This window comes from Elephas maximus, chromosome 8, assembly GCF_024166365.1.
Source record: "Elephas maximus indicus isolate mEleMax1 chromosome 8, mEleMax1 primary haplotype, whole genome shotgun sequence".
Lineage (NCBI taxonomy): Eukaryota > Metazoa > Chordata > Mammalia > Proboscidea > Elephantidae > Elephas > Elephas maximus.
The window spans coordinates 709,390-735,524 of NC_064826.1; the positions used below are offsets into that span (position 1 = coordinate 709,390).

Below are 26,135 nucleotides of genomic sequence, written 5' to 3' on the forward strand. Positions count from 1 at the left end.
TCCTATTTTGGTAAGAGTTTTTATCATGAATGGGTGTTGGACTTTGTCAAATGCCTTTTCTGCATCAATTGATAAGATCATGTGGTTTTTGTCTTTTGTTTTATTTATGTGATGGATTACATTAATGGTTTTTCTGATATTAAACCAGCCTTGCATACCTGGTATAAATCCCACTTGATCAGGGTGAATTATTTTTTTGATGGCCTGCACCACCTTTTATCTCTTAAAAGATAAAAGGAAAGAGAAGCAAGCAGAGTTGGGGACCTCATACTACCCAGAAAGAAGCACCGGGAGCAGAGCGTGTTCTTTGGACCTGGAGTCCCTGCGCCTGAGATGCTCCCAGACCAATGGAAGACTGATGACAAGGACCTTCCTCCAGAGCTGAGAGAGAGACAGAGACAGAGAGACAGACAGAGAGACAGAGAGATCCTTCCCCTGGAGTCAGCGCCCTGAATCTAAGGTGCTTTTACATCGGCAACCGCAGACTCACCACTTATTTTCGTATTATATGCAAAAAACATCGTTTGAAATGCTTGAATCACCCAGAGCTAGCACTAAACTCGATATTATAGTCTGATCCTCCTTTTTCTTTAAGCATCTTGAACAAGATATGTGCCTTGCAGTGATCATCAATGTGCTGAGAGGGATTGGCTTTTGTGCTTGGTCCTCAATCCACGCCATTAGCGATTTCTCCATAGCTGACATAGGTCCCTCTCACATGTTCGTTAGCTTTGTAGCTTTCGGTGGAGTCAATTCTTTAGTAGCTTGGAGAATTTTTTCTTTGTTTTTGAGGGCTGTTGTGACTGTTGAGTGCAACATGCCTAAATCCGTGAAATCCCATTCTCCAATTGGGATTTCTGAACTTTATTATCACCTTATGGAACCGTGGATGTGTATGCAGTTGGACGTTGCCCAAGCGTATGTTATCCAGCACGTGTTATTTAGAAACATGGAGACAAATTACTAGCAGAAACAGCTAAGAGATTTTGGGGAGGAGGATTGAGCAGCAGAGAGAGAAGGGATGGGAATTGCATTTTTCATTTTAAATCCTACTACAGCTACTTTGATGGATAAAACTAAGCACAATTATGAAGAAATATTTTTAAAGAAAACAAAAGAGGGAACCAAGGATCCCCAAATCCATTCTCCTCCGTGTAATCTCCCGTTGTGGGTTTTTTGAGTGCAGCTCCACACTGGCCCCAGAAGCCCTGTACCCCACAGGACCTCCCTGATGCTGTGGCCTGAGTATTGTCAAAACCTCCTCCCTCTGTTCCCCTCAGAACAAGTGAGACAGAGCAAATTTTCAAAGACCTTTCTATGCCTTAATAGTAGAAAAGTATTAAGGGGATATAGCTATAGCAAGGGCATACACACACACGCACAGACACCCACAATCCACAAAAACATTTGTCTTACGAAGTGCAGATTTCTGATTTGTCCATGATATCATCCCAAGGTGGGCAGGCTCAAGCCCACAATATAAGTTCTGAGATGGCCCACTCTGGCCCCTTGCCTTCATTTCTCTCCCTCGTTCCTGTTCTGCTCCCCCACTTGGAGGCCATTATCACATGATCTGCCACACAGGAATGGGGACTCCTAGGGTTACCCACACGCTCCCTATAGTGGAATGTCCATTTCTGTTACTGAAAAATATGAGTTTCTTAACAGCTGAATGTAACTGAGTTTTTCAGATGCTTCTTTTGGGGAAACAAGAGACCTCATCAGATATGGCCAAAGTCTGGACCCAGAGTCTAAAATATTGGAATAAAAGAATAGCCACAAACTCTGAGGAGCAGGAAATAAAATAGTTCTAAACGAGCAAGTCCACAAAAGGCTGAAATACGAAAGCATAGAACAAAACAAAACACTTTCCTCTTTTCTCCAACATCGAAATTATTGGCCTCTACAAGCTCAGCAATACGGACAAAACGGCTGGCCAAGCTAAGAAGGGCCTAAGGGGTTAGGGTATACAACCTGGAAAAGTACATCTGCTGAAGCACTTCAGTGACTAGGCAATTTAACCACTAAACACTGACAAAATCAAGTATTAAATTCACTGTATCAAGTTGAGACTGTCTTTTAAAAAGAAATAGAGAATTAAAAACTTAAAATAACAAGTCTACCCATCGTAAACTCTAAGAAGAAGCAACGGCAGAGCAAGTAAGTGGCAGAAGCTGCGCTGCATGGAGACTGGCCGCTGAGCGGAGCCTGGTTACTGCACCTGGCCCCACAGCCTGGTCACTGCACCTGGCCCCCACAGCCTGGTCACTGCACCTGGCCCCCACAGCCTGGCCACGGCCCCTGACCCCCACAGCCTGGCCACGGCCCCTGACCCCACGGGTAGGCCCCGGCCCCTCTCTCCACCCGGGTCCTCAGTGAGGTGGTGAGAAATGAGAATGGCCTAGGAGCCTGGCCAAGGAACCTGGCCCCCACAGGCCGCCCCCGGCCCCTCTCTCCGCCCGGGTCCTCAGGGAGGTGGTAAGAAATGAGAAGGGCCTGAACAGAAGGCCTGGAAGAACACAGACCCAACTATCAGCCCCTGTGCAGTGGGACTGAAGAAGAGGAGGAACAGGTGTGGAGATTTTTTTTTTTTAACTTTATCCTTACACTATTTGAATTTTTAAACAGCCTTACATGTGGCAGGTATCATTATTATTTTAATAGCATACGGCTAGCACAAGTCTTGAAAAGAAAAAGAAAGGAGACCACTCAGTAATAAGTAAATACGATAAATATAAAGCAGGAATTCTATCCAAGCCAAGGACATGCTCGATGGGCAGAAGGGAAGAACTCCGTTTAGCCATTTACTGGCTAAATGACTTAGATTCTGGGCTGGCTTCCTCATCTGCAAATAAAAACAAAGCTACCTGGCAGGTTTGGCTTAAAGGTTAAAAAGCGCAGATGTAGAACACTCAACAGACACTCAGGAGATAGTCTGTGAACAGCGAAGCCACTGTTACCATTTCCAGATATAAAAACTAAAAAAGACAGACAGAAGATTCCTCTAACACCTAGTATGAGCAGATCACAGTATTTTAAGATCAAATATAAGAAATAGGAGTTTTTTTTTTTTAAGGCTAATAGAACTTTTCTTGGGTGCAAAAATTATGATCGAGGTTTTCATTTTCAAAAACTGAGTTCACTCCAAGGAGTTCTACTTGCAAAAAAAAATAAGATAATGCAAAATAATATTTGCTTTTCAACTCTTAAAGCATTTGCCTCAGGGGGATAAAGTATGGAAGATAAAAAAACTAGACAAAGCAAAAATAAATTCAGAGAATCAATGCTATATTTCAGCACTGGTTTATATCCCAGTAATTGGCTTGATGCCCTTTAAAAGGTCACTGGGCATACAAACCGTTCACGTTAGGTCCAGGTTATATTCTCAAGGCTCCTTAAAATTCTTTTATATCTCAAATGTAAAAATTTCTTTAAATTGAGGGACAGTTAAAGGATAATAGCAAGAGAGCTAGTTAAAGTACTGAGAAGAAATCACCCACATGCAATTCTGTTTCTAGACACCGGGGTCCATGTTAATCCCACAGACAGTTGACAGGACAAGCTCCATCCTCTATACAGCCTTCCCTGATTCTTTCCTGATTCTTTTTTTTTTTTTTTTTAATCCAAACAAAACTTAATCAAAACTGAGCTGTATTTTAATTTACCCTGGTTAGCTAAGGTTTCCCCACTTCCTAATTTATGTAAACTAAAAAGAAAATAATAAAATGTTTATACCATGTTCTGTCAAAACACAAAACTTCAGCAAGTTTTAAGCTGAACAATCCAAGTCAGTCATAGATGCTGGAGTAGCATCATTTCCGTGCTGACTGTCCTCACTGTCACCGTGGCCACCCACACAGGCTCCAGACGTGAAAGTGTGTTAGGGCTGGTAAGAACCTTAAAGAAGAAAACTCAGGTGCATAGGCAAGTGTATATGTACCTTTTAAGATTGATTCCCCCTTCTTCTTCACCCTTAAACACAGTAGGTGGTACCGATGCTCTATGAATACACACTTCTTAAAGGTGTCCTGGACCTGATTATAAATCTCCTGTTACCAGAAAAAATTTCTGAAGGTTTGGGGAGTCATTTAAAAGTTAAGTACAATGAAAAATAAATACATAAATCAAAACTATTTAAAAACATATCTTGGTTACACACTAAAGGACAGCGTAAGCAAGGATATGACATAAATTAGTCATAAACGTTCCCACGTTTAGTCTGTAGACATCATGAGGCAGACGGCTGCTGAAATTCCAGTTTACACAGCATCTGTTCAGTGAGATTTCTGTTACATTTACATGTCAGTCCAATATATAAATAAGCAAAAGATTTTAAGATGCAAAGTTGTAAATCGAACACTTATGCTCATCAAAAGACTTCACCAAAAGAGTAAAAAGACAACTTACAGACTGGGAAAAAATTTTTGAATACGACATATCCGATTCGAGTCTAATCTCTAAAATCTACAAGATACTGCAAAACCTCAACAATAAAAAGACAAATAACCGAATTAAAAAATTGGCAAAGGATATGAACAGGTACTTCACCACAGAAGCCATTCAGGTGGCTAACAGATACCTGAGGAAATGCTCACGATCGTCAGCCATTAGAGAAACTGACCTGGCACTTCCTTAAAAAGCTAGAAGTACCATACGATCCAGCAATCCCACTCCTCTGAATATATCCTCGAGAAATAAGAGCCATCACACGACTAGACATATGCACGCCCATGTTCACTGCAGCACTGTTCACAATAGCAAAAAGATGGAAACAACCTCGGTGCCCGTTAATAGATGAACAGATAGACAAATTATGGTATATACACACAACGGAATACCACACAGTGATAAAGAACAATGAGGAATATGCAAAACATCTCATAACATGGAGGAATCTGGAAGGCACTGTGCTGAGTGAAATCAGTCAATCGCAAAAGGACAAATATTGTATGAATATTACAACTGTTTTAAGAACCCAAAAAAAGGTTTAAACACAGAAGAAAACATTCTTTGATGGTTATGAGGATGGGGAGGGAGGGAGAAGGGAATTCACTAACTAGAGAGTAGACACGAATTAGGTGAAGGGATGGACAACACACAATACAGGGGAAGTCAGCGCAACTGGCCTAAACCAAAAGCTAAGAAGTTTCCTGAACACAACCAAACACTTCGAGGGACAGAGCAGCAGGGGCAGGGGTCTGGGGGACCAGTTTCAGGGGACATCTACATCAACTGAAATAATAAAGTTCATTAAGAAAATATTCCGCATCCCACTTTGGTGAGTGGCATCTGGGGTCTTAAAAGCTTTCAAGCAGCCAACTAAAATGCATCAATTGATCCCAACCAACCTGGAGCAAAGGAGAATGAAGAACACCAAGGATACAAGGAAAATATTAGCCCAAGAGACAAAAGGGCCACATAAACCAGAGACTCCATCAGCCTGAGACCAGAAGAATCAGATGGTGTCCAGCTACCACCAATGTCTGCCCTGACAGGGAACACAACAGAGAGTCCCTGATGGAGCAGGAGAAAAATGTGGCATAGAACTCAAATTCACGTAAAAACACCAGGCTTAATGGTCTGACTGAGACTAGAGGAACCCCTGAAGACATGGCCTCCAGACTCTCTGTTAACCCAGGACTAAAACCATTCCCGAAGCCAACTGTTCAAAGAAAACTGGACTATAAAACATAAAATAATACTTGTGAAGAGTGTGCTTCTTAGTTCAAGCAGATACATGAGGCTAAATGGGCAGCTCCTGTCTGGAGGTGGGATGAGAAGGCAGAAAGGGATAGGAGCTGGTTGGATGGACACAGGAAACCTGGGGTGGAAAGGCGGGGTGTGCTGTCACATTATAGAGATTGCAACTGGGGTCACATAACAATATGTGTATAAATTTTTGTATGAGAAATTAACTTGAGCTATAAACTTTCACCTGAAGCACAAATTAAAAAAAAAAAAAAAAGGTGAAAGCTGTCTTTCCATCTTGATAAAAGAGCTGATGCTGTGTGAGAACCACAGGTATCTGAGAGTAAAGGGTTAAAGAGAAGAAACAGATGCAGGAGAGTGTCATTCTGAGGTGACAGAAACCATCCCCTTCGTAATTCTCTAGTGTCCAAAACCAGTGACACCATACCAAGACCCCCGGCAGACACAGCAGCCTCGGCCAGAACTGCACAGGGTGGAGGGCCTATCGCCTAGGCCCCTTCCTTCCTCAGTCTTTGTGGATGCTGGCCCCACCCTCGGTCATGTCTAGATACTTCTTGTCCACCTGGTTTTAAATGCAGCTAAAACCTTTTGGACTCTATAAACCCTCCTGATCCCTCCCTCCCATCCCCATCAAGATGAAATCACCCTTCTTCTATATTTCCAGGGTACTTTTTCAGCCTCTTGTATAGTACTTTTGCTATTTTATAATTTTTTTTTAAAGTACCTGTCTCTCCCCAGACCTACTAGCCCCTTGAAAGCAGAGGCCTTGCCACATTGTGCCATCTGGCACTTGGTAGGCACTCAATACATGTTTGGTGGAAGATGGATAGATGGACAGGGATAAAAGAGAGCATCCCAAAGCAGGCAGAGGCCTGAGGTATACAAGGTACGCTAACTCTGCTTTTGAGTGGGAGAGGGCGGAAATGGGAGGATGACCAGCAGCCACAGCTGCCATGTGGGGGGACAGACGTCCCGTGAATCTTTACCCAGTGATGCCAACAGCTCATAATTCATCCGCATCACGCCTCTGTACAGTTCCTTCTGCCGCTTGTCTAGCAAGCCCCACTCCTCCCGGGTGAAATACACCGCCACATCCTCAAACACCACGGGAACCTCCTCAAAGAGCCCCTCTTCAGAATCGTCCTGCAACAAAGAGCATCAGTCACTCAGTGCAACACCCAGGGGTCCTCCTCAGCCATGTCACCAAGAGGCCTAGATGTGCTCTGAGAAATCAACTTATCCATCTAAAGTCAACAAACCAAGTTCATGAGGCCCAGAATTAGCAGGTGAAAACCAAATGCATCTCAGGAAGACACTGGAGCCGCCTGGGAGGAAGTAACACACATGGAATACACAGGTGTCTCGGGAGGTCACATGGCTGCACCTTTCTCCTACAGTCCTACGAGGGGTGCCTGCTGCTCAACCACAACACAAAGGTGACTATCTGCCTCTAGAATCTCCTGCTAAGGCTTCCAAACAGGGTAGGAAGGAAGAAGTAGTCAGAAAGAACAGTCCTTAAATTCAGTAATAAAAGGTTAGAACTGTTTATTAGCCAGCTTCTCATACTTTAAAATAGCAGGTATGTGTCATTTTTCTGGTGTCTGGAAAAATTTCAGCTTACTAACGTTAGGTGGTCCCTTATGTTAGGTATGAGAAATCTCTCAGCTATTCTAATTGGAATCCTGGAGGGGGTACTAAAAATGATTTGTAAGGTGTAAATTCTGACTCACACGGAATAGTTGAGAAATGGGGAAGGTTCAAAAATTCCAGTTACTATAGCTTCCTTACAGGCTAGCTTCTCAAATAACTAAAAAATTATAAAGCAAACCTACAGAGAAACTTGCCTGTCAGGACTCAACAGTGCTGCGGGGTGTGCAAGAAGGCGCTGGAGCAGCAGTGAGGGTGCTGACAGCAGGTCCTGGGTTCACCACAGAGCTCTGGGCTCTGGACAAGTCACTTTCCCCCAGTCCTGATTTTCTTCCCACAAGATGAGCTCTACAACACTTGCTCTACTGGCATTACAGTAGCATTAGAAATGTTACGTAAAACGGTGTGGTTGAGAAATCTCTGCAGTGTTTAAAAGTACTACATGATTGCAAAGTTAAAGTTAATATTAAAAAAAAAAACCTTATTTAGGATAAAAAGCATCTGGCTATTTGAGCTCTGTGGTTGTTTTCAATCTGGACAATGATTACTGTTCTGTTCTCAGGTGTTCCCTTTGTACCGGAGGTTAGAATGCTCTGTCCTGCAAATGATGTTTTCTTATCTGCAAAAAGGAGATGATAATAACAGGGCTGTTGTCTTAATAACACATGTAAAGCACTTAAAACAATGCCTAGTACCTAATTAGCATGTTAGCTTAAGATAACATTACAGCGTTACAACGCAGTCATTGTGATATGAGGTATGCTCTTCTCAGCATGAGTCCTTCCTTTAAAAGACAGCAGCCATTATAAACATATTACCTGACTGAAGGGTTCAGCAGAGTCATCAAATAAAACGTTAATGTTTGAGGACGTGTGGATGTCATCAGTGATTTCTTTTTGCCTCAACTCTGAGACGCAATCTAGATACAATGCAGGGTCCCTCAGCTCAGCTCTAGAGCTTGGCAAGAGCCTGGCTACATCGTCATAGTCTCCCAGAGGCCCGGGAGGGTATGATGTAGGACAGTCTACAGGGAAGAGGTGTGCTGAGCTGGTGAGCACCTCTCCAGGTGTGTCTGCGATGCTCTGGAGATGTGCTTCCCACGGGGGGTCCCTTGCAGCCAAGGCATTAACACAAAACAGGTGAGCTTTGCTCTTGGCGTGGTATTTGAGAGTCTCCACCTTGAAAGGTCCTGTATAACCTTCTATTAACCTTGACCGTTTCTCCCTGACACATGGGTATTCTCGGCAAACAGAGCAAAACAGAGCCGTCCGCTCCTCATTCATGACCAGCCACGGAAACTGCGCAAACCACGACTTCTGGATAGACCGCGGCTTCGCTGGCCGTTGGCGTTTTCCTGTGCAATGGACCTCCATGTCGCCACCCTCTGCACACAAGTGGGAAAGATGGGCTTTCTTTTGGGGCGGCAGGCACAGTCCAGGCTCTCGGGCTGCTTCCGGCACATCTATTTCTTCCATGCGGCCCATCTTGTCTTTTCCTTTAGAGAAAAGGGGCAAATGGAGTTAGAGCCATTGCAACACATGGAGGCTCTCAGGCATATCTAGTATGAAAGCCGCAAATCACACAGTCAAAAGTGACACGGCCTCTACTCAAATGCTCCCCTTTCAGTCTCCCCAGCCTACCAGGCCCACCTTACCCAATCCAGCAAAGAATCAAATGGGCTTTAAGCAAATCTTTTTTTTTTTTTTTCCTTTCTTTTAATTTCAAGGACAGGCACACCAGACAAAGAGGAGGTCTTTGCACTTTGATCTGTGCAACCTAAGATAGTGGCACAAACTTCGGGGGGTTCAAAACTTACTTGTGGATGAGAACATGGAAGCAATACAACACAGGACTAAAAAAGGTATGAAGCCACATAACATAACTCCTTACTCAGCAGGAATCCCCTTCTCTAGATCCTGAAGAGGTACCTGCATTTTGCTTAAGTCCCTTCAGGGAAAGAGCTACCTATCTCCCAGGGTGGAGTCTGGTCCCTAGATCATTTCCTTCAACTGCAATCCACCCTTTAGTAACTTCCACCCATTGACTCTGATCCAGCCTTCATGAGAAACAAGTCTAACCCCTCTCTCACACCATAGCCTTCAAAGAGGTGAAAACTCTCATGCCCTCTCTGGGAGTTTTTCTTCTTCAGGCTAAACTTGAAGTTTCTTTATTCACTCCTTTGTTGGAATTCAGCTCACACAACTCGATTTAGCTCTTTGGGGTTCCTCCTTATGCATCAACATAAGTTCAGATGCCCAGAGATCAAGGACTCATTATTTGCTATAGGTTAGTAGGCCAGTCTACAAAATTGTAACCAACCTCAAGAGCACAAAGCTGTTAATAAAAGGGCATTAGACTCAAAATTAAGTGCCGAGCAAAGAAAAACAAAACAAATGAATACCTGTGATACTTTAGAGTTACAAAGACATCTGAGGCTCCTGTGGTCCGTCTGGGATAGATTCCAAAGGAGAGCAAGGCTCTGTGACTCACTTTACATAAGTTCTTGCTCCTTCACCTCACTTCTCTCCCAAAGCAGGTGCTGGGCTGTCTCAGTCATCTTACACAATGGCAGGTGTCCCTGGCCCGGCTCTAGCTAAGCCAATCCCTCATCAAGAGAAGCTTTTCCAAGGAGAACTTGGCAGACAGCTATCCATTCGTTCATTCATTCCTACAGAACTACTATTCCAGGTGCTGGGAATGCAGAACAAATGAGACACAGTCATGACCTCATCTGATGCCACAACCACGTCACGGTACGCTCCCGGTGCGCGACGCCGCAACCACGTCACGGTACGCTCCCGGTGCGCGACGCCGCAACCACGTCACGGTATGTTCACAGTACATATGCCACAACCACATCACACTACGTTCACAGTACGTAACGCCACAACCACATCACGGTACGTTCACAGTACGTTCACAGTACGTAACGCCACAACCGTATCACACTACGTTCACAGTACGTGATGCCACAACCACATCACACTACATTCCCAGTACGTAACGCCACAACCATATCACACTACGTTCACAGTACGTAACGCCACAACCACATCACGGTACGTTCACAGTACGTTCACAGTACGTAACGCCACAACCGTATCACACTACGTTCACAGTACGTGATGCCACAACCACATCACACTACATTCCCAGTACGTAACGCCACAACCATATCACACTACGTTCACAGTACGTAACGCCACAACCACATCACGGTACGTTCACAGTACATATGCCACAACCACATCACACTACGTTCACAGTACGTAACGCCACAACCACATCACACTACGTTCACAGTACGTAACGCCACAACCACATCACACTACGTTCCCAGTACGTAACGCCACAACCACATCACACTACGTTCACAGTACGTAACACCACAACCACATCACGGTACGTTCACAGTACGTAACGCCACAACCACATCACACTACGTTCACAGTACGTAACACCACAGCCACATCACGGTACGTTCACAGTACGTAACGCCACAACCACATCACGGTACGTTCACAGTACGTAACGCCATAACCACATCACGGTACGTTCACAGTACGTAACGCCACAACCGTATCACACTACGTTCACAGTATGTGATGCCACAACCACATCACAGTACATTCACAGTACGTGACGCCACAACCACGTCATGGTACGTTCACAGTACATAACTCCACAGCCATATCACGGTACGTTCACAGTACGTAATGCCACAACCACATCACGGTACGTTCACAGTACATAGTGCCACAACCACATCACGGTACGCTCACAGTACGTAACGCCACAACCATATCACACTACGTTCACAGTAAGTAATGCCACAACCACATCACGGTACGTTCACAGTACGTAACACCACAACCATATCACAGTACGTTCACAGTACGTAACGCCACAACCATATCACAGTACGTTCACAGTACGTAATTATAGATAAGTGTATAATCTTAGGTGGAGATAAAATAAAGGGAGTTAAGAAGCTGGAGAAGGATGGTAGGGAGGTATGTGTATTTTCAGTAAGGTGACAGCTGGGGGAAGAATCGCACTAGTTGAGCTAGCTGGGAGAGAATGAGACAGGAGTCCTGGTGCCCAGCTTCCCAGCTGGCTCTCCAGCTAAGCCCCTCCTCCCATGCAGGTCCACACTTACTTGAGCGATGGTTCTGGAGACTCCTCTGTCCCTGAATATTTCCAAGCCATGGCTCTGCCCCTTGCTCAAGTTTACAGAATAGCTCTGGGTTGGCAATTGTCAGTCCTGCTCCAGGAACAGAGAAGAACACTATGAGGTCCTGGCTCCAGGTCACAACATCAAAGAAAAATCTGTCTGTCACACCCTCAACGAATTGTAAGGTAAAGGGTTAAAGGTGAGAGAAGGAATCTCAACGGTTTAGAGCAGTAGTTTAGAAACTCAGCTACCCATGAGGTCCCTGAGAGCAGGACGACCTGGTGAAAACAATGAAGGGCACAGTAAGAGGCTCTGTGCCCCTCTTCAAGACTAAAAAGGTACGAATACTGTTGGTTCAGAACAGAGGCTCCCAAACTCAAATGCTTGGAGGAGCCAGACAGGTAGGCAACATACAAGGCTGGGGGAGAGGAAACTAAAACTGAGGCACTTAGGCCTGTGTAAGGGGCCACGGTGACCACCTAAACGCGGGCTCAGCACTGCCAGGTCTCCCCACTGTTCGACAGACACCAGGAATCCATATTTTTTTATGTGAAAACTCCCAGTGTTTAAATAGTGACAATTTATTCAAATATTTTTAAGAAGCCAAACAAAACCAGTGAAAAAATAAATAAATGAACAAATAAATCTGTGGACCAAATCTGGCTCCTAAGCTGCCCTGTGCAACTTCTGGTTTAGAAGAACCAGTGATTTTCAGGTCTTTTTCATCAGGCACAGGAAGAAGACCCAAACCAGCTACAGCCGCTCCACCCACAAACAGCTGAGATTGTTGCTCCCAAGACCCTAGACAGTGATCAGGAAGAAAACTGAAAAGAAAAGCACGGTAGATACTCATCAAATTCAAATCCAAAAATAGTACACATACATGTACCTACTTCTGAGATACAATTCCTTCTGTGCTTGGTTCAGAAAGTCTACCCATATAAGCCGAGAGAAAAGGATTCAGAAAAATAGAACAGATTAAAAATACCTACATTTGTTTTAAAAAAAAAAAAAGTTTCTAATCTCATTATATCTCCACAACAACCCTATGAAGAAGGAAACTGGGCCTTAAAAAGGGCTTGGCTAAAGTCAAACGAGTATTAAAAATGAGATTGAGTCCAGATTTCCAAACTCCACATCTGATGCTCTTCCTACCACAGCTAACTGCCTCTGGTACTCTTCAGGTACCTGAAACAGAATTCACTCCACTTCCTAGAGCCACAGGCAGGGGCTTCTCACTTGGTACCCTGACACATCCTGAGGCATCCAGGAGACAGAGCTCAAGGTCTAGACTTGACATGCTGGATTTCCCCACCTCTCTTGGTCAATTTATAGGGAAGAAAAGAAAGAACAGTGTATGAATTCATGTGCATAGGTCAGATATGGGATTGAGCAAACAGGTAGTGCCAAGATGCCTGGAAAAAAGATAGGGTCCCAGGAAATTCTCACTATGTCCTGGCCTGGCTAAGATTCGCAGTGGTAGGGAGTGAACATACCCAGTGGTGCCACTAGCTTGTCAGAACCCCAGATCTCCATCTGCTGCTGCCGACTTAGCAGCATCCACTCTTCCTGAAGTAAATACACTGTGATGTCATCAAATGCCACAGGAGCCTGAAAGGAAAAACACCACCTTCTAAGCACCAACATTTCCCACAGGTGTGTTTTCCACACTAGTGTTCACAACTGCCTGAAGGCACCCATATTTAAGGAATATATCAGAATTGGGGGGTCAATCTACATACATGACCCCTACATCCCATCTCTCTTGCCCCTGGGTGCAAATCACAGTGTGAAAGAGACTCATTCTTCTGGTAAGTGCTACATACTGAAGCAAAATAGTCACAAAGAAGGCTGACAACCAGTGTTCAAGATTTTCATAATCCTTTCCCTGTGTGTTTTCAAGTGTCTTCCCACCTGACCCACTACTTCTCGGACAGTGCCTTCAGTCACAATTTGTAACACCTTCTTTTGCATAATCTTGAACATGGTAAACTGTCATCTATGAGGATGTACCCGTTTCTAGAAATAGTCAGAAGCCATTTAGAGCTGTGTCTGTGGATGAAGTCAATGATCAAATAGGTAAAGCTTTAGAGCTGAGAACTACTAAAATAAAGGGGGCAAAAAAGGAGGGAGAGGTTTCAGAAAACCCTTTGGGGAGTTCTGGATCAAGATGGCAGATTGAACAAGTACATTGCTCCCTCCCAAGAATTTAAAAGATCTCTCCAAAACAACCCAAAAATCCCAAAACAAAAAACCCACAATAACGGGGAGCACAAGAGAGGAGACAACAGAAACACAATTTTGAAAAATGCAAAAAGCAGATAATGAGTAGTAACTGAGCCTATCCAAGAAAATGAGATCCCAACCTAGCTGTGGGCAAAGCTGAGAAACAACCCAATTTATACCACTCAGTCCTCAAAAGGCTCAGGATCTGGCAGCACCAGAAACCTCTGGCCTGGAGTGAAAGCAGATGGGCTAAAATAATAACTGGGGAAAGCTGCTCCCTAACAAATGCCTACCCAGCCCCCCTACAGGGAGGCTCCAAAGTGACAAGCCCCTACCTCGTGCTGAGAACTGCCAGCTAGATGTTAGGTCTTCTACTGATCAAACAACTGGACCACCAGACATCTGACAAAAGGTTCTAACAGGGGAGAGAGAGGCCAAAACAGACGGGGGCTAATGGAACTGAAAAAATGGAGGTATGGCAGGGAGAAGGAAACTTAAAAAACAAAAAAAAAACTATTATTAACAGTATCAGATAGTAAGATATTGCAGCCATAAAATAAAGTTATAAAAGAAATAACCAGAAAACGAAATAATCAAAAGACATTTCTCTGCTTATCCTTTTTAATTTTGTATCGTAAAAATCTATCGCCCAGTAAAAGAAATAAAATTATAAGCAAACAAATTCTTCACTCCAAAGAAAAACAGCGTTTTGGGAAATGGCAGCATCTTTGATGTTAAGTATAAACCCTTCAAAGTGACAAATCTGGAGGAACAATATTCATTTCCATTTATAAGTTGAGTATCTTTGAAATTGCTTTGTAACTTTATACTTAATAATTTCAGGCACATGAAATATGCATTCTAACTTCAATAGTAGAAGTTTTTTGAGAAAAACAGCATATACAACTCCTATTAGTTGCTACTGAATTGTAAATTTAAAAAATAATTTTGAGTATTTCTCTTATGATGACTGAATACATATTCACTGCAGATAAGTTAGACAAAAGAAATAAACAGAAAAAAAGGGGTTAAAACTACCCACAATCCCTCATTCAAAGAGAATTACTGTTAACATTTGGTATATAATCTTTCAGTCTTTTGTGTACATATATGTATAAATGAATAGTTTTTAAAAACAAAATTGGAATTGTACTGCCAAATGTGTATAATTTAAACAAATATTTGCTCTAAGAATGTATTCCTTAGCAAAATGTGATTGTATTTCCAAAAACCTACTGGAGGATGGGCTCCACTAAAACAAGGCAGTAAAACAGGAAAGGGGTACACACAAGATACAGCAAAAGAAGATCTAACAGGTAGATGGGGTAAAGAGAATCTCCAGAATGATAATGGATGGGAATCCCAGGGTAACTGCTGTAAACTAGGCCTAAAGGATTGGGACAGGTTAAACACTCTGTGACCAAGGACAAGGCAGGACTCCCTAGTTATACCCACCCTTTCCTCCAGAGTGAACAGGCAGGCATAATGAAAACCAGTGGACCCACTGCTTGGGCCTGTGAGCTCCACGATGATGAATACAGCTATGGCTGGATGCTAAGAGGTGTCTCCTGACAAGTGATTACACTAATATTGGTACCTCTCTTTGAACTAGTATCACGGCAAGAACCTTATGACTCAGGTTGAGTGCAATGTAAAGAAAACACGAATCTGCTTCAGTAATCTCTGGATGTTCCTGGAAGAAGTACAGTCAGATACTCCTTAGAAGAAAGGATGGCAAGATTGTCTCATGTACTTTGGACATGTTATCAGGAGGGACCAGTTCCTGGAGAAGGGCATCATGCCTGATAAAGCGGAGGGTCGGCAAAAAAGAGGAAAACCCTCAAGAGACAGACTGACACAGCGGCTGCAACAATGACCTCAAACACAGCAACAATTGTGAGGATGGCACAGGACCATGCAGCGTTTTGTTCCGTTGTACACAGTCACTGATTCGGAACCGACTTGATGGCACCTATCAACAACAACTGGATGTTCTATTTTAATAGTTCCTACTGTCTACAGGGTAAAACTCTAACTTCTCAGCTCAGCACCAAAGTCCCCCTCAATCAGAGTCTAACCTATCTTCTGAACCTCAGCTCAATTTCTTGCTCCACCTGGAATCTCTACTTCAACCAGGTAAGTGTAACTGCAACCACACAACATATTTTGTACCTTTCCTCCCTCTACACACTCAATCTTGAAATCCTCTGACTCCCCATTTCCCTCCACCTACTTATAGTCTACCAGGCTGATTCTGTAATATGATGATTTTGTATAGTGATAATGCCTGGGAAGAAAACAAATGAGGATAATGGAGTAAAGAGTAAAAGGAAGAGTCTTTGACCTCTACCCATTATTCTGCCAATGACTGGTAACATACCCGACACTCAATCCAATGGCCAATGGCCCAAGATTGCTTTTAGTTCACAAATGTCACTAAAAAGAAAAAAAACTCAAACCGTTGCTGTCAAGGTGATTCAATTCATAGTGACCCTATGGTAGAACTGCCCCATAGAGTTTCTAAGGAGCAGCTGGTGGATTCAAACTGCCAATCTTTTGGTTAGGAGCTGAGCTCTAAACCACTGTGCCACCGGGGCACCATATATCACTACATATTTTATCACTACATACCATCAGAGGAGGGCTCTATTAATAGACCAAGCCACTACCCCAAGTGGACTCCCAGTCTCCCACCTGGGAGTCAAAAACGAATATTCAGAATGCAGCCATTCCATCCAGGTCTTAATTACTGTCACTGACTTGCAACACATCTTACACCACTGGTTTGTTTTGCAATCACTTTATTCCACTATCTTTGGATAATGCTCTCATGTCCCAAGTCAGACAACTCATGCACCTGGGAAGGGTGAGAGCCCGCAATCAAGGGTGAAATTACTAGTCGCCAGGATTTACAATGAGCGGTTGGACCTAAAAGCGACATCAAATGTCTTCTCTACCTCCCAAAATGTTTGTATTTCTCTCCTCTTTCATTAAATGCTAAGAAAGCCTAGCACTGAACAGAACAGCTTGAAAATTGGTTTCAAATCATTCTCACAAGTAGAAAGGCCAAAGTTGGCAAATCTAATTCCAATTCTCAATGCCAGTTTTTTATAATCCTTCTTTCCCACTACATTTTGCTCCCCCTCATCCAAAATCAGATTCAACCTAATCTAGGGATATTACTGAGGATAAGGGACATTTTCTTTACTTTTCTATATCCCCCAGAGTGCTTAACATGAGGCTGGCACATAGTTCAACTTCTGTCTTTCTTTAGCTAGGTTCTGTTGAGCTTCATTGTCTCGGACTTTGAGTTTTGTAAGTTCTTTTGTTTGGATAATGCATCACTGTAGCTTGTGGCAGGGAAGGAGGATGGAAGCAAGGAATAATTTCCTTTGTAATTCAGAGTCCTTCCCAGTCTTTCTAGAAAAAACTACTGAATGAAAATCCTCTCACTATCCTTTCCCTCTTTCGTCTGTGGGCTACCCCTTCCAGGATTTTCCATATTATTTAAGTGAAACTGCATGAAGACTTCTTGAGGAAAGTTATTGTGTGCCCTGGAGTTACAGAGACCCTAAGACAGAGCAGAACTGCTCCACAGCATTTCCTAGGCTATAATCTTTACAGGAATAGATTGTGAGTGAGGTTTTTTCTCCCCCAGGCTAGCTGGTGAATTCCAACCACTGACCTCTCAGTTACCAACCTTCTTGAGGAAAGTGGTCATTTCATATTTATCCTGGTACTTCCAGCATCTAGTTGGGTGTAAATCACAAGCCACAAAAGTTTATGAAATGAACAATTTGTTTTAAAAGGAGAGACTCAATAAGCACTCCAAAACGTTTGTTTAGGGAATTTACCTCTGTGCTAAAGAAGGAACAATCCTCAAGAACTGGCAACAAAAAACATCCAGAAAGATCTTAGACCCAAGAGGCAGGGCACTGTCTCCAAGTCACCGTGCCTACAACCATGTTGGTTGGCTAACACTGCCTCGGTGCTCTAGCAATCCTGTTAAATCCACTTAACCTCCAAGCACTTTCCACATTTTCGTCCAACTCAAAGCCTCTCGCCCAAAGCCTGAAGCAAATTTTTAGAATATGCATCTAAGCAACGGCCAGATATTCCATGAAGCTAGAAAGAGAAGTCGGCAAAAAATATGCCAGATGCCCTATTTTTCTTTTCAACCCTTTCTTGGGAAACGGGTAGAAGGCAGGTCCAAGCCCTCACCCTGCCTCTCAGTTGTCCCTACCTCTTGGCTCCCGCTGGCGTCCTATCCAGCCTCAGAGCAGGCGGGGACTCTGCATTAAGCCCACAGCGGTGTGGGGAACAGGACGCACTCGCATCGTTACACTCAGCGCGGCACCCACCCCAGCATCTCGAGCGGCCACTCGCCACGGTGGGCGCGGCCGGCCGCGAGGATGCGCCAGGCGCCGAGCTGGTGTCTGCTCCGCCCTTGGCCGCTGCCCCGAGGCGGCCCCCGGGAGTGCGCAGAACGGCGGGCGAGCGGGCGAGTCCTTCCCTGCAAGGCCGGCTCATCTGAGGGGTCTCCGCCCGCACCGCGGCGGCTCTCTGGATCCCAGAGCGGGGATCGGGGGGACGGGAGTGGGCAGCCCAGGGCCTTTCCGGTCCTACCTTCCCCGACTCCCCGGGCTCCATGGCCCTGCTCTCGGCGGCCGTGCTGACCCCGCCACCGCCTCCAGGCCGCCCCCTCCGCCCGCGGCCCGGCCTGAGGATGGGGCCCCGGCGGGGAGGGCGCCCTGGCGGGCCCGGCGAGCCCGGCGAGCCACGGGAGCTTCGCGCCCTCGGTTGGGGGCGGTGGCGCCCACCGAGCTCTGGGGCGCGACGCGGGATGGGCGGCGCGTCGGACGAGTAGCTTTACGGCATCCGCCCCGCCCCGATGTTCGCGGGGCCTCACGGGAAGCGTAGTCTGGCCTCGGTGAGCGGCTCAGAAACGGCGATTGGCTCCCGGAATTCGGGTCCCTGATTGGAGGCAGAGGCGCTCCCTTCCCGCCTTTCCTGCCTCGCCGGGCTCGAGGGAGTAACCGTGACCAAGCTCCCACAGCCCAGGCTTTGAGGGAGCGTCGAAGGCAGTGCTCTGATTGAGCAATGGGTTCCTTGTTCTTGTGTCTGCTCCCTGCATTTCTGGACTTCTGATGTCAACCTTGAGGGGTCCAGACGTTATGTAATTAGGAAAGACAAATCTTTTTTCTTACATTCATTCGAAAAGCGTCATTGGTTACCTACCATGTGCCAGACACTCTGCTGGCTTATGGGAAGAAAGGGCGGAATGAGATAAAGCCATTGTCCTTAAGGCATTCATACTTTATTGAGAAAAAAGACACAGAAATGGATAATTACAAAGTGAAGAGACAAATGCAATGACAGAGGTAAGCTCAAGACACTATTAGAGTACCTTAGAGTGAGGGTGGAGAGGTGTGGTGAAATCAGTGCCTTTATGTGGCCTTTTGCCTCGATTCTGTGGAAAACGCAACTTGAGAGATTTTTCCCCTAACCCATGAGAAGTTATCTTTGCCCTAGTTTCCTATCCAAGAGAGTTTGTTGCTTTTGTCCAGGTTGATTGACATTTGCTGGATAAGCTGTGAACAACTTGTTTAGTACTTTTTGTCTGGCCATGGGCTGCAGCCTGCCCTGTGATTAGTATGCACCTTGCAGTGATTGGTCAATAAAAAAAAAATACTTTCTTAAATGAAGTGACTATAGCCTAATATGCAAATGAAGTGTCTGTGGCCCACCAAGAGGGGATTGGTTAGTTCGTGGCCCTGGTGGGAGGGCCATGCCCTGAAAACGATGAAGAGTTTGCTTATATATGCAGCCAACACCAGAGAGGTGGGCAGACGGTAGCAGAAGGAAGAAAGAAAAAAGACGCAGAGACGGAGGCAAGGAACCTCCTGAAAGAGCTGTAACAGGTCAAGGGCTGTAACACTGAAGACAGTGAGAGGCCTTGCTGCAGAGTTGGTGGCAACAGGCCTGGAAGGGGCCCTGCAGCAGAGTCAGTGGTGTCAGCAGAAACATGCTGCTGGGAATGCAGCTAAAACACTGCTACACTGGCTATGAGCTGGGTCACTTAGCAGTGGAGGAACTGATGGCAGGGAGGCCGAAGGCAGAGAGGCCTGTCCTCAGGGGGCCGAGAAGAGGGCTGCAAGGCTGAGAGGGGGTGTACATGCAGAGAGAAGGGTCTGCTTGCTTGCACTCCAAGATAGCTGTCCTGCACTGAAGAAGGGAGGGGTGTGCTCTCCTCTTTGGAGGAGCCTTTCAGACTTTGCCTACGTGCTTCCTGATCCTGATCCTGAGTTGTAGCCTGTTGATCCTGATCCCAAGTCGTACACTGTTACTTCCTAAATAAACCACTTTAAGTATGGTCTGTGAGTTCTGTGTGGCCACTGCAACACATTATTGAACCCAGCACAGAAGTAGAGAGTGCCATGAGGAAGACAGCTGGTGTCAGAATTGGTAAAATGGTTGAAGAGTGCAAGTACGCCTGACCTCCATCTCATAGGGATCAGCCCTGGGCTGATCTTGATTCTCCCCCGCTGAAGTTAGACAGGTTCTGATGCTATTGCTACTACCCTTTTACAAAGGGGGAGATATGGTGATGGGTCAAGAATTTCCTGAGCAGGTGGTGCATGACCAGAATTAAACATATGGGTAGGAATTAACCAGGTTAAGGAGGGGAAGAGGAGTGTTGCTAAGAAGGGCAACTGGACATAAGAAAAAGCATGAGCAGAGTCAGGCTGGTGAGAAATAGTGTGTGCAGGACATTGTGAAAGGCAGGAAGTGATGGGAAATGACACTGGAGAGATACACAGGGACTGGGTGTGGAAGGTATGCTACCTTAAGTAGGGAGTTTGAAATGGGTAAATTTGTACTTAGATTAATCCTACTGCAGAATACAGGATGAAAGTAAGTGGAAAAACACTAGAAGAAAAAAGACCAATAAGGAGATTTTGCAATTGTCTGAGAGATAATGGCTTGAAAGCAGTCAGTGGTGATGTACAGGAGAGAAGAGGACAAATTGAGAAGTGCTATATTTAGAAAGTGCCAAATGGATTTCCAAAGTGGTTGTACCATTTTACATTCCCACCAGCAGTGTATAAGTGTTCCAGTCTCTCCGCAACCTCTCCAACATTTACTATTTTGTGTTTTTTGGATTAATGTCAGCCTTATTGGAGTGGGAAACCCTGGTGGCATAGTGGTTAAGTGCTACAGCTGCTAAACAAAAAAGGTCGGCAGTTTGGATCCTCCAGGCGCTCCTGGGAAACTCTATGGCGCAGTTCTACTCTGTCCTATAGGGTCGCTATGAGTCGGAATTGACTCGACGGCAGTGGGTTTTTTTTTTTGTTCGTTTGTTTTTTGTTTTTGGTTATTGGAGTGAGATGGTATCTCATTTCAGTTTTGATTTGCATTTCTCTAATGGCTAATGATTGTATTTTCCCAGGTATCTCTTAGCTGCCTGAACGTCTTTGGTAAAGTGCCTCCTATCTTTTGCCCATTTTTTAATCAGGTTATTTGTCTTTTTGTTGTTGATTTTTTGCAGTATCATGTAGATATTAGAGATCAGACGCTGATAGGAAATCTCATAGCTAAAAACTTTTTCCCAGTCTGTAGGTACTCTTTTTACTCTTTTTTGAAGTCTTTGGATGAGTATAGGTGTTTGATTTTTAGGAGCTCCTAGTTATCTGGTTTCTCTTTTGCATTGTTAGTAATGTTTTGTATATTGTTTATGCCATGTATTAGGGCTCCTAGCATTGTTCCTATTTTTTCTTCCAGGATCTTTAGCATTGTTCCTATTTTTTCTTCCAGGATCTTTATCATTCTAGATTTTATATTTAAGTCTTTGATCAATTTTGAGTTAGTTTTTGTGCATGGTGTGAGGTATGGGTCTTGTTTCATTTTTTTGCAAATGGATATCCAGTTATTCCAGCACCATTTTATTAAAGATATTAAAGATACTGTCTTTTCCCCCATTTAACTGCTTTGGGTCCTTTCTCGAATATCAACTGCTCATATGTGGATGGATTTATGCCTGGATTCTCAATTCTGTTCCATTGGTCTATGTATCTGTTGTTGTACCAGTACCAGGCTGTTTTGACTACTGTGGAGGTATAATAGGTCTAAAATCAGGAGGAGTGAGGCCTCCCACTTTGTTCTTCTTTTTCGGTAATGCTTTACTTATCTGGGGCCTCTTTCCCTTCCACAGGAAGTTGGTGATTTGTTTCTCCATCTCATCAAAAAATGTCGTCAGAATTTGGATCGGAATTGAATTTTATCTATAGATCGCTTCTGGAAGAATAGACGTTTATACAATGTGGAGCCTTCCTATCCTTAAGCAAGGTATGTTTTTCCACTTATGTAGGTCTCTTTTGGTTTCTTGCAGTAGTGTCTTGTAGTTTTCTTTGTATAGGTCCTTTACGTCTCTGGTTAGATTTATTCTTAACTACTTTATCCTCTTGGGGGCTACTGTAAATGGTATTGATTTGGTGATTTCCTCTTCGACATTCTCTTTGTTAGCATAGAGGAATCCAACTGATTTTTGTACGTTTATCTTGTATCCTGATACTCTGCTGAACTATTAGTTTCAGTAGTTTTCTTGAGCATTCTTTAGGGTTTTCTGTGTAGAAGGTCATGGCGTCTGCAAATAGAAATATTTTTACTTCTTCCTTGCCAACCTGGATGCCCTTTATTTCTTTATCTAGCCTAATTGCTCTGGCTAGGACCTCCAGCACAATGTCGAATAAGAGTGGTGATAAAGGGCATCCTTGTCTGGTTCCCGTTTTCAAAGGGAATGCTTTCAGACTCTCTCCATTTAGGACGATGTTGGCTGTTGGCTTTGTATAAATGCCCTTTATTATGCTGAGGAATTTTCCTTCTATCCCTATTTTGCTGAGAGTTTTTATCATGAATGGGTGTTGGACTTTGCCAAATGCCTTTTCTTCATCAGTTGATAAGTTGATGTGGTTCTCGTCTTTTATTTTATTTATATGATGGATTACTTTGATTGTTTTTCTAATGTTGAACCATCCTTGCATACCTGATATGAATCCTGCTTGGTCATGGTGAATTATTTTTTTGATATGTTCTTGAATTCTATTGGCTAGAATTTTGTTGAGGATTTTTGCATCTAAGTTCATGAGAGATACAAGTCTGTAATTTTCTTTTATTGTAGTAGCTTTACCTGGTTTTGGTATCAGGAATATGCTGGCTTCATAGAATGAGTCTGGACATATTCCATCCTTTTTTATGCTCTGAAATACCTTTAGTGGTAGTGGTGTTAACTCTTCTCTGAAAGTTCAGTAGAACTCTGCAGTGAAGCTGTCAGGGCCAGGGCTTTTTGTTGTTGTTGTTGGGAGTTTTTTTAATTACCTTTTCAATCTCTTCTTTTGTTATGGGTTTATTTAGTTGTTCTACTTCTGTTCGTGTTAGTTTAGGTAAGTAGTGTGTTTCTAGAAATACATCCATTTCTTCTAGGTTATCAAATTTGTTAAAGTACAAATTTTCATAGTAATCTGATACTTTTAATTTCAGTTGGGTTTGTTGTGTTATTGCCCATCTCATTTCTTGTGTGGGTTATTTGCTTCCTCTTCTGTTTTTCTTTTGTCAGTTCGGCCAATGGTTTTTCAATTTTCTTAATTTTTTCAAAGAACCAGCTTTTGGTCTTGTTAACTCTTTCAATTGTTTTTCTGTTCTCTATTTCATTTAATTCTACTCTAATTTTTATTATTTGTTTTCTTCTGGTACGTGAGGGTTTCTTTTGTTGTTCTCTTTCTATTTGTTCAAGTTGTAGGGATAATTCTTTGATTTTGGCCCTTTCTTCTTTTTGTACGTGTGTATTTATTGATATAAATTGACCTCTGGGCACTGCTTTAGCTGTGTCCCAAAGATTCTGAGAGGAAATGTTTTCATTCTCACTGGATTCTAAAAATCTTTATTCCATCCTTAATTTCTTCTATAACCCAGTCGTTTTTGAGCAGGATTTTTTTCAGTTTCCAAGTGTCTGATTTCTTTTCCCTGTTTTTTCTCTTATTGATTTCTACTTTTATGGCGTTACGGTCAGAGAAGATGCTTTGTAATATATCAATGTTTTGGATTCTGTTAAGACTTGCTTTATGACCTAATATGTGGTCTATTCTAGAGAATGTTACACGTGCATTGGAAAAGAAAGTATACTTGGCTGCTGTAGGGTGGAGTGTTCTGTATAAGTCTATGAGGTCAGGTTGGTTGATTGTAGCATTTAGATCTTCTGTGTCTTTATTGAACTTCTTCCTGGGTGTTCTGTCCTTCACCAAAAGTGGTGTATTGAAGTCACCTACTGTTATGGTGGAGCTGTGTATCTCACGTTTCACTGCTGTTACAGTTTGTTTTATGTATCTTGAAGCCCTGTCATTGGGTGCGTAAATATTTAGTATGGTTATATCCTCCTGGTATATTGTCCCATTAATTATTATATAGTGTTCTTCCTTATGCTTTGTGGTGGATTTAACTTTAAAGTCTATTTTGTCAGAAATTAGTATTGCCACTCCTGCTCTTTTTTGAGTGTTTGCTTGATGTTTTTTTTCCATCCTTTGAGTTTTAGTTTGTTTGTGTCTTTAAGTCCAAGGTGTGTCTCTCGTAGAAAGGATTTAGATGGATCGTATTCTTTTTATCCATTCTGCCACTCTGTCTCTGTATTGGTGCATTTAGTCCATTTACATTCAGTGTAACTATAGATAGGTATGAGTTTAGTGCTGTCATTTTGATGTCTTTTCTTGTGTGTTGTTGACAGTTTCTTTTTTCCACTGAATCTTTTGTGCTGAGTAGTTTAGCTTTATATATTGTCTTTTCCACTTATTTGTTGTTGGTTTTGTTTTGCTCAGTCTTTATGTCTTTCTTGTATTTTATTTTGATGTGTAGGATTGTTAGTCTCCTTTGTGCTTACCTTAATATTTACCTCTATTTTTCTAAGTTTAAACCAAACCTTTATTTCTTTATATCGTCTTGAATTCCTCTCCATATGAAAGATCTATTACTGCATTTTTAGTCCCTTTTTATTGTTTTAACGTTGTCATCTTTTACATAATGACATTGCTGTTTTCCTGTTTTGAGCGTTTTTTTGTCTTGATTTATTTTTGTGATTTCCCTATCTGGGTTGATATCTGGTTGCTCTGTCCTGTGTTCTAGTCTTGGGTTGATATCTGATATTATTGATTTTCTAACCAGAGAACTCCCTTTAGTATTTCTTGTAGTTTTGGTTTGGTTTTTTCCAAAATCCCTAAACTTCTGTTTATCTGGAAATGTCCTAATTTTGCATTCATATTTGAGAGACAGTTTTGCTGCATATGTGATTCTTGGCTGGCAATTTTTTTCCTTCAATGTTTTATATAAGTCATCCCATTGCCTTCTTACCTGCATGGTTTCTGTCAAGTAGTGTGAGGTTATTCTTATTGACTCTCCTTTGTAGGTGACTTTTCATTTATCTCTAGCCACTCTTAAAATCCTTTCTTTATCTTTGGTTTTAGCAAGTTCGATTATGTCTTGGTGACTTTCTTTTGAGATTTACCTTATGGGGGGTTCGATGAGCATATTGGATAGATATCTTCTCATCTTTCACAATATCAGGGAAGTTTTCTGCCAACAAATCTTCAACAATTCTCTCTGTATTTTCTGTTATCTATCCCTGTTCTGGTACTCCAGTCACTCATATGTTATTTCTCTTGATATAGTCCCACATGATTTTTAGGGTTTCTTCATTTTTTTTAATTGTTTTATCTGATTTTTCTTCAAATATATTGGTGTTTTGTCTTAAATCTCACTGATTCTGCCTTCCATTTCCTCAGTTCTGCTCCTCTGACTTTCTGTTGAGTTGTCTGATTCTGAAATTTTATTGTTAATCTTCTGAATTTCTGATTGCTGTCTCTGTATGGATTCTTGCAACCTGTTAAATTTTTCATTATGTTCTTGAATAACTTTTTTAAATTTCTTCATCTGCTTTATCTGTGTGTTCCTTGGCTTGTTCTGCATTTTGCCTGATCTCCTTCCTGATCTCTTGAAGAGTTCTGTATATTAATCTTTTGTATTCTACATCTGATAATTCCAGAAAGACATCTTCATCTGGAAGAATCTTTGAGTCTTTGTTTTGAGAGCTTATTGAAGCGATTGTGGTCTGCTTTGTTATGTGATTTGATATTAACTGTTTTCTCTGAGCCATCTACAAGTTATTGTATTAATTTATCTCATGTTTGCTTACTGTATCCTAGCTTCTTGTTTTGTTTTGTTTTGATATGCCCAAATAGACTGCTCGAGTGAGCTAGCTTGATTACTTGTGCCTTTGAAGCTCTAAAGTACTGTTACCAGATGGCTAGAGTTGTTACCAGGTATGTGAGCCTAGGAG

General features: G+C 43.0%; 1 protein-coding gene across 1 annotated transcript in view; it reads right to left on the bottom strand.

Annotated features, from left to right (window-relative positions):
- Nucleotides 1-25,327, bottom strand: part of ZNF862 (zinc finger protein 862) — a 48,236-nt gene extending 22,909 nt beyond the window's left edge. Inside the window, exons 1-7 of the mRNA XM_049894540.1 lie at nt 25,305-25,327; nt 18,666-18,818; nt 18,383-18,623; nt 13,027-13,141; nt 11,516-11,620; nt 8,175-8,851; nt 6,696-6,852 (exon numbers count right to left, since the gene is read on the bottom strand). Of these exons, the coding sequence (XP_049750497.1) occupies nt 6,696-6,852; nt 8,175-8,851; nt 11,516-11,620; nt 13,027-13,141; nt 18,383-18,623; nt 18,666-18,818; nt 25,305-25,327 (1,471 nt within the window). The remainder of the gene's footprint in view (nt 1-6,695; nt 6,853-8,174; nt 8,852-11,515; nt 11,621-13,026; nt 13,142-18,382; nt 18,624-18,665; nt 18,819-25,304) is intronic.
- Between the last annotated feature and the right edge of the window lie 808 nt (nt 25,328-26,135).